At 44.4% G+C, this 8,677-nt stretch overlaps 1 protein-coding gene across 1 annotated transcript in view; it reads right to left on the bottom strand.

Moving 5' to 3' along the window:
* The window catches only part of LOC111560582 (butyrophilin-like protein 1), a 54,404-nt gene extending 51,057 nt beyond the window's left edge, over window positions 1-3,347 (bottom strand). Inside the window, exon 1 of the mRNA XM_045051513.1 lies at window positions 2,988-3,347. Within this exon, the coding sequence (XP_044907448.1) occupies window positions 2,988-3,072 (85 nt within the window). The 5' untranslated portion in view covers window positions 3,073-3,347. The remainder of the gene's footprint in view (window positions 1-2,987) is intronic.
* Window positions 3,348-8,677: the final 5,330 nt, after the last annotated feature.

Genomic DNA, 8,677 nt, shown 5'->3' with positions numbered 1-8,677 from the left:
GACTGTACAATGGAATACTACGTGGCAATGAGAAAGAATGAAATATGGCCCTTTGTAGCAACATGGATGGAACTGGAGAGTGTTATGCGAACTGAAATAAGCCATACAGAGAAAGACAGATACCATATGGTTTCACTCTTATGTGGATCCTGAGAAACTTAACAGAAACCCATGGGGGAGGGGAAGGGAAAAAAAAAGAGGTTAGAGTGGAAGAGAGCCAAAGCATAAGAGACTCTTAAAAACTGAGAACAAACTGAGGGTTGATGGGGGGTGGGATGGAGGGGAGGGTGGGTGATGGGTATTGAGGAGGGCACCTTTTGGAATGAGCACTGGGTGTTGTATGGAAACCAATTTGACAATAAATTTCATATATTGAAAAAAAAAGAGAGACTGTAACTATTGGAAACTGTAACCAATACCTCAAGAAAGTATATAAATTATATTCCAGGAATTGTGCTTATAGGGATCAGTCCTAAAGAAAGAGAGATTTATGGCACAGATATACCGTTCACTACAATTATGCGAGTCAAAAAATTGGAATTGGCTCAATTATTCAACAGCTGGAGACACTGAATAAATGATGATGTGTGGCCACTGAGAATGCACAAGGGGACAGGAGTGACTGTGCCTGTCACTGTGGAGACATTAGGTAGTATAAGAGCATAGTCTTGGAACCCTCCACGCCCCAACCCAACACACACTCACAGACACACACACACACACACACACACACACACACACACATGCTACAAAGAGAAAGGACTGGAAACAGGGAAACCATTTGTTATTGCAATTATTTGTTGTTAGGAGTGTATCTTTTTTCTTCATATTCAGTTATTTGTTATTTTTTAATGTTTATTTTGAGAGAGAGAAAGAGAGAACGAAAAAGAGTAAACACCGGTGGGGAAAGGGCAGAAAGAGGGAGAGAGAATCCTGTGCAGGGCTCCAAACTGTCAGCACAGACCCTGACTAGGGGCTCAGTCCCACAAACTGTGAGATCATGACCTGAGCCGAAATCGAGAATTGGACGCTCAACTAGTCACCCTGCACCTATCTGCATTACTTAAATTATTATTTTATTAAATAAACAACTCATCTAAAACCTTCAATAATATACTTTATTACCTAAAATATTGGTAATAAATGGGAAGATTTAATATTTTATTGTGGTATTTTTATACTATGCCCATTAGCCTAATTTAAACATGGCCTGTCCGGGAAAATGAAAGATTTTACAGGTATTTTACTGGTCCAGACATTTCTTTTGTAGTTTGTGGCCCTCGAGTCAAACTTACATACAAAAGGTGTCCCTATCCCACATAATGAAGATAGTTCATTTTGGAGCTTCACATAATCTATGTTCTTTGGGGGATATTCCTTGGTAATAAAAATGTTATTCTCATTAAAAATTTCAAGAATTATTAACCACCATCATGTTATGTAGCCAGACACAAAAGGCTATGTTGAATGATTCCATGCACATGAAAATCCCAGAAGAGGTAAAGCAACAGAAACAGAGAGATCAGTGTTTCCAGGGATTGGAACCAGGGAGCCCTCTCTCTGAACTGTTAACATCAAGAAGGACAGCACCCCTCTGTCCCCATTCCTGTGACCCAAATCTCAGTGGGTACCATGATTCCAGTGTAACACTATCTCCTGTCATTAAGATAGGAAACTTGGGGGGGGGGGTTCTGGATGAAGCCAAGAGTTAATCACCCCAATTACCAAGCAAACTTGGAATGAACTGTGACAAATATTGCTGTCACATCCACTTACTTGAGGGTTAATACCTGTTTATCCAGAGAACATGTGTGTAATGCATTGTGTCTGCATGGCTATGTAAAAGGGTGAGATTTCTTCTGTCTTTGCAATCCCTTGGTAGATTCTCTGTGATGCACAACACAATCTGGTTAATGCTAATGCAATGATAAAAATGTTTCCTTTCCCTACTATCTTTCTGAAAAGGATTTCCAAGTTGAGAGATTTTGTGTTTAATCATATTTCCCCTACATGACCGAAGATGTATGAGTAAGCCCAGTTAAGATTAGCCAAACACAGGGGCGCCAGGGTGGCTCAGTCGGTTGCGCATCTGACTTCAGCTCAGTCATGGTCTTGCAGTTTGTGAGTTCAAGTCCCGCGTTGGGCTCTGTGCTAACAAACAGCTCAGAGCCTGGAGGCTGCTTCAGATTCTGTATCTCTCTCTCTCCCCCTCCCCTGCTCATGCTCTGCCTCTCTCTGTCTCTCAAAAATAAATAAATGTTAAAAAAAATTTAAAAAGAAAAAAAAGAATCAGCCAAAGAAAAGCCCAGATGAGTTAATTAATGCTTTAATGAAGTGCTTAATTGCGGTTGTTGCTATATGCCATGAGCTTTCTGCGTCAGCTTTCTGAGACAACACACTCACAATAGGCAACTAACACATAGTTTTCTCAATATTTCTACTGCTAAACAAATAACTGCCATAGTTAGAACCTTGTGAAGTCTCTGCAGAGTCCCCTCTGAGTCCCCCTCCAGATTTCCCCCTCCAAACTTTGTCACTCATCTTAGTAGTCTAAGTTCCTGACCTCTCTGACGCTGAAACCCCCTCTTCTATCTCATTGCCCCTATGTGAATTCAGAGACACCTCCCCACCCCATAACTACCTGTTTGTTCCAGGTTTGCTCACCTTGCGTATACCCTCCCTTAGAGCAGTCAAAGCAAAACTCCTACCCAAAACACCTCCTTCCACTGCTCTGTTGAAAATTTCCTCAGCTCTGCATCCAAACTCCATGAGACAGAACACAAAGCCTTGGGAGGTCTGCCATTGCCCTCGCAAACCGTCTTCTTTAATATTTAGTTACAACTAGCAGTTGGGGGGGGATCACCAGACCTTTCCTACAGCCAGGGGCTCCACCAATAACCATCTGTCCTGATGGAGACACAGCAGGGTTCCCAGAGGCTCTCGCCCACCCAAGGGAGATGCAGGAAGGGGGATGGGGACACACTTACCTGCAGACCCCCCAGCAGGCAACTGGAAGAAGAGAAGCAGGGAGGTGAGACAGGAGAGCAAAGAGCCTCTGCAGCAATCCTCCATTTCCTCAGGGCTGGGGAGACACAGGGCAGGAGGCAGGAGAACACCTACAGAGACGAGGAGGGCCAGCCCACAGCTCTGGGCCTCAGAACAGACAGAAGGGCTCAGGGCTGATAATAATCCCCAGAACAAGAAGAGTTTTTGTTACTAGTCATTATGCTGATGGGGCTGGGGGCCCCAGGACAAAGGCTGCTCAGGACAAAGCAACTGGCCTTACTCCCAACAGAGGGCTCCATCAATTCCCCATGAAAAGTTGATCCTCATCCTCTATATCTCTGAGGAGTTTCTGCCTCAAGACAAAAAGGAATCCAGGAGGGGGCTGCCTGGGTAGCTTAGTCGGTTAAATATCTGACCCTTAATTCCAGCTCAGGTCTTCTTCTCAAGTCATGAGTTCAAGCCCCACGTTGGCACGACACGTGAAGCCTACTTAAAAAAAAAAAAAAGAGGATCCCAGGAGAGAGAGCAGAGAGAAGATAAAATTTGTCCTGGTCAGACAAAAAAGGGCTTCAAACCACCTACTGCTGGGTGGAGTGGGGGTCCAGCAGCAAATAGTACTGAGAAGAACAGATGCTGGAGGTGACTGCTGACTTCTCTAGTGTCCAGATTCAGCCACTCTCTAGGCAACCACCTTAGGCTAGTTTCTTGACCTGTTCTGCCTCAGTTTCCTCAATGTCAAGTGGGGACAGTAACAGGATTTCACCCCAACATGCAGGGATGTAGTGCTACACAAATGTCAATAAATGAATGAAGTGCAGGCATCACTGTATTTGTCCTGGGTCTTCTCAGAGCCTCATTATGACCCAGCACCAACACCCTCACCACAATCTCAGCCACTTCCTCAAAGCCAGCTGCTCCCACCTTTCCTTTTATTGGCCGAAAGCATCATCAGAACCAATTTATCTGTTTAAAAAGCTGAGACTTCTGGAATGTCTCTAACTCAGTAGTGTGAGATCTCAGCAGACCCCAGATCTGCTCTCGGAGATTGCACTTGCAGTTAGCTGCTCTGAGCCCCAAACCCTGCTTCCAAATCCAATGTTGGGTGCCATAGGGTCTTTTTGCCTGAGAGGCAGGTGGTTCCCAGGTGAGTGGGGAAGCAGAACCTGAACGGGTTACAGGGGTCAGAGCCAAAACAGGGTCCTGGGCCCCCACTAAGCACTCCCAGACTCGAGAGTCCACCCTTCTCTGACTCCTGCACCATTTGAAAGTGAAAGCTTACAAAAAACAATCCCAGCAGACTCTGCCCTATCTTCTGGATATGCACCCCCATTATCAGGAATAAAACAGAATGACCAGAACCAGAAATACAGGACAAACCCACCCTGCATGAAGACAAACAGAGGCCCAGATTCAGCAATCCTTTGTTGAAGCACTGCTACTCTCCACTTTGGCTAACTTCTAGACCAAAAGCAGAGAGTATGTGTGGCAGAGCCAAGATTAATACCTATCCCTGTGCATGGGGCTCTCTGTACTGGCTCTTCACTACCCAGATGATTACATGTCTTTTTGTGAATCACATGTGGCCAGAGCCATTGAGGAGTCCCAGTGTAGTTGCTATGTGTTTTTTTTCACCAGGAGACCACCAAGGTGCTCCCCACACAACTTGGCAGCAGAGAGGTTAAGACTGAGCAACAGAAGCTTCCAGAATCAACTCCAGGACCCTGGCTTTGACCAAATGAATGGACATTGACCTATCGCTTGTTAGTATTTTGTTCTCACACATGGCTTCATTACAACAATTCAGCCCTCTCCCTGGCAGGCCACAGTGTGCACAAAAAAAGGCAGATTCTATGGTCTCCAAAAAGAAAACCAGGGAGTACCGGGGCTTCCTCACCAGCCCCTCCCTACCTGCAGGTTCCCATCTCAGTAAAGGATAACTGGGTGAACCCAGTTATCTCTGCCAGAAACTGGAGGCACATTCCACTATACACTCCATTTTCCCACCCAGTCTACCTCCAATGTACCAGAATGTTCAAGACTTTTCTCAAATCCGTATCCATGGCCATTACCTGGCTCCTGACCACCCTCATCCCCACCCCCCCCGGCCCAAGAAGGGTGTTCCTGCTTTTTCCCATGAGTGTCCCCTACTCACCTCCAGCCTGACCTCCTCAAGTTCATTTTCCTTCCAAGTTCATGATCCTTTCAAATCAGCTTGTGTCAGATCTGCCTCATCTGTCCAAGGAATCCCCCTATCAACCCCTTGTCTGTGACCCCCAATCCCAGGCTTCCTCTCTGACCTCTTTCCACACTCTCCCAGTTGCTCCCTCACTGGCTTGGGTGACTCCCTCCAGTTCATGGAGCTTTGCCATCCTCAGGCCTTCTCGCAAGCCACTGGTTGATCCTGCTTGTTCTCTTGTCCCCCAAACCCCTCAACATTCCAGTCTCACCTAAAGTGACCTTCCTCAGAGGGACCCTTGCCAACCATTCATCCCCATACATGCCCCATACACACGCTTGTTGGAGTTTAATGACACCCTGCTTTCCACAATAGCCCTGACAAGCATTCTTCTGGGGCATTTCTGTGACATTCACAAAGGGAGGCCCTGTGTGCCCTGCTTACATGGCCAGCACATAGTAAACACTCAATAAACTTTGTTGAGCTCATTTGCAGAGGACTCACTGCAGCAGCCCATTGGCTACTCAGCCTTATCTAAATTGGGCAAACATTTCTGTCCATTGAGAAACACGAAGACTGTTAAAACGCTTGACCTAAACAAGTCAGCCCCTTGGTGGATACAACAACTCCACCATCTTTCCCACTTTTCTTCTTACCCCAAACATAAGTTAGTTCAAACATCACTGAAATATCCCCAGGATAGAATCATCAGATTCAACATCAAACACCTTTTGTTTGCTCACTTAAGTCTTCCCCAGTTCTCAGGTGTTCACATGTTAAGTGATTGGTGTTAAGAGACAAATAGCTTGGGCCTAGGAGCCTCCCTGGTCACACTTCTGTCTGCCATGTCTGTTGTCATTACTGTCTTCATTCTGCACGTGAGGAAACCAAATCTGTCTGAATTTCCACAACCACATACTTGGCAAAGAGTCTCTAATCCTGTGCTCACTCTTGATTGTCCTGAATGATCTGCTATATTTGTTTTCATGAAACAAGGACTGCCTGATCCACTGATACACGAGAGTGATTGGCTTCTGCTCAGAGGTCTGGTCTGAGATACTAAAACTCTAAGCACACCTAGGACATCTGGAGAGATCTGAAACATCTGATTTTTTATCCCCAAATGTCCATTTCTTCCAATATCCACTTAGACTTGTCAATGTTGGCAAAATGCAACTTAATGCAAAGTAAACTAATGAGATAAGGACCTATATTAGCCTCCAGATCCATCCACCATGGCCCCCACCAATCCCTGCCCTCAAGTCTGCTTGAGGGAGACTCCTCAAGACCTAAGAGACATTAGGGGAGTTTGATGAAAAGACTGAGGGAAGGAAAACAAATTTGACTGCGCTTGTACTAAGTGCCAGGAACTGGGCTACACAAGTTGTATTTATGACACTTCATTTTCACACATGCACACAGAGATGAAGGAAGACATGAGCCCTGCCATCTATTAGCCTTTAATCCAGGAACTTCCTAGAGGAGGGAAGGCTGGACCTGCAAGGACACTCCCCCCACCTCCCAGTCCTCAAGCCCAGCCCAGCCCCCAGCTCTACACAACTCTAGGTGAAAAAGGAGCAGGAAGAGGACATTGGACTCAGCAATGGCTCAGAATGACATGGCCAGAAAGCTTATCTCCTCTGAATTCCAGTCCTTGGATCCCATGTTGGGAGGGAGAAACATGAAGGAATGACAAAGCACAGGGAAGATGTTCCCTAAGGACCTTGGAAGGACACCTGGAGGTACTGCAGGAAGGACACCAAACAGCAAACTTCACTGCTCTCCCCCAGCTCATCAGGCTCATGTCTCAACTGCTTTATCAGCAACTACTGCTCACTGGCTGCTCACTGGCCATTAATGATTTTTCTTGCTCAGAATATAAATTATTCTAATGTTAATGCTGTTAATATTATACTTTCTTCTTTTTTTTTAATTTTTTTTAACGTTTATTTATTTTTGAGACAGAGAGAGACAGAGCATGAACAGGGGAGGGTCAGAGAGAGGGAGACACAGAATCTGAAACAGGCTCCAGGCTCTGAGCTGTCAGCACAGAGCCGGACGCGGGGCTCGAAACCCACGGACCGTGAGATCATGACCTGAGCCGAAGTCGGACGCCTAACCGACCAAGCCACCCAGGCGCCCCTATACTTTCTTCTTTAGCAGCCATAGAATATCTATCTTTCTTCATGTGTGTTTCAAACAGTTTCAGAGAAATACCTAAGCCATGAAAGAAGGGCTAAGGTAAAATGAATTGTGTTTTTATAATGTGACAGTTGGTGGAAACGATTAAACACGCTTTTTAAAAACCTGTAATAAAATAAAGCTTAACTTATGTTATTTTAATTTTTTATTAATTTTTTTATTTGAGTATAGTAGACACACTATGTTACATGAGCTTCAGATGTACAACCTAGTGACTCAACAAGTTTAAACATTATGCTAGCTGTGCTCTGTGTTTACAGGTCTGATTCTGCTTTTTTGCTCGCTTGTTTATTCATTTCTCTCCCTTTTTTTTTTTTTTTTTTTTAGATTCCACATAGGAGTTAACTCATATGGCATTTGTCTTTCTCAGTCTGACTTATTTCACTTAGCATAATACCCTCTAGGTCCATTCATATTGTCACAAATAGCACAATCTCATCCTTTTTTATGTCTGGGTAATATTCGATTATGTATATAAACCAACTTTTCCTTATCCATTCCTCAATCCGTGAACTCTGAAGTTGCTTCCATACTTGGCTTTTGTAAATAATGCTACAACAAACATAGGGATGCATACATCACTTCAAATTAGTGTTTTCATTTTCTTTGTGTAAATACCTAATAGTGATATTAATCAATCATTCATTTATTACTATTACTATTTTGCAATACTATTTTTAATTTTTTGAGGAAACTCTATACTGTTTTCCACAGTGGCTGCAACAGGTTGCATTCCCACCAGCAGTGCAAGAAGGTTCCCCTTTCTCCACATCCTCACCAACACTTCTTATTTCTTATCTTTTTGATTTTAGCCATTCTGACAGGGGTCAAGTAATATCTCATTGTGGTTTTGATTTGCATTTCCCTGATGATGAGTGAGGTCGAGCATCTTTTCATGTGTCTATTGGTGATCTGTATGTCTTCTTTGGAAAAATATCTATTAGGTCCTCTTCCCCTCCCCCATTTTTTTAATGTTTATTTACATTTGAGAGAGAAAGAGACAGAGCGTGAGCAGGGAGGGGCAGAGAGAGGGAGACACAGAATCCGAAGCAGGCTCCAGGCTCTGAGCTGTCAGCACAGAGCCTGATGTGTGGCTTGAACCCACGAACTGTGAGATCATGACCTGAGCTGAAGTTGGACGCTTAACCCACTGAGCCACTCAGGCACTCCACCTTTGGACTTGGAAGTAATGAGAGGCACTACACAGATTCTGGAAACTGTGCTCATAGTCAAAGCTTTCTGAAATTCACCCAGCATCTGAAAATTCTCTTCCTCATTCATATCTTTATTCTG

This window comes from Felis catus, assembly GCF_018350175.1.
Source record: "Felis catus isolate Fca126 chromosome B2 unlocalized genomic scaffold, F.catus_Fca126_mat1.0 chrB2_random_Un_scaffold_44, whole genome shotgun sequence".
NCBI lineage: Eukaryota > Metazoa > Chordata > Mammalia > Carnivora > Felidae > Felis > Felis catus.
This window is presented reverse-complemented; position numbering and strand designations above follow the sequence as displayed.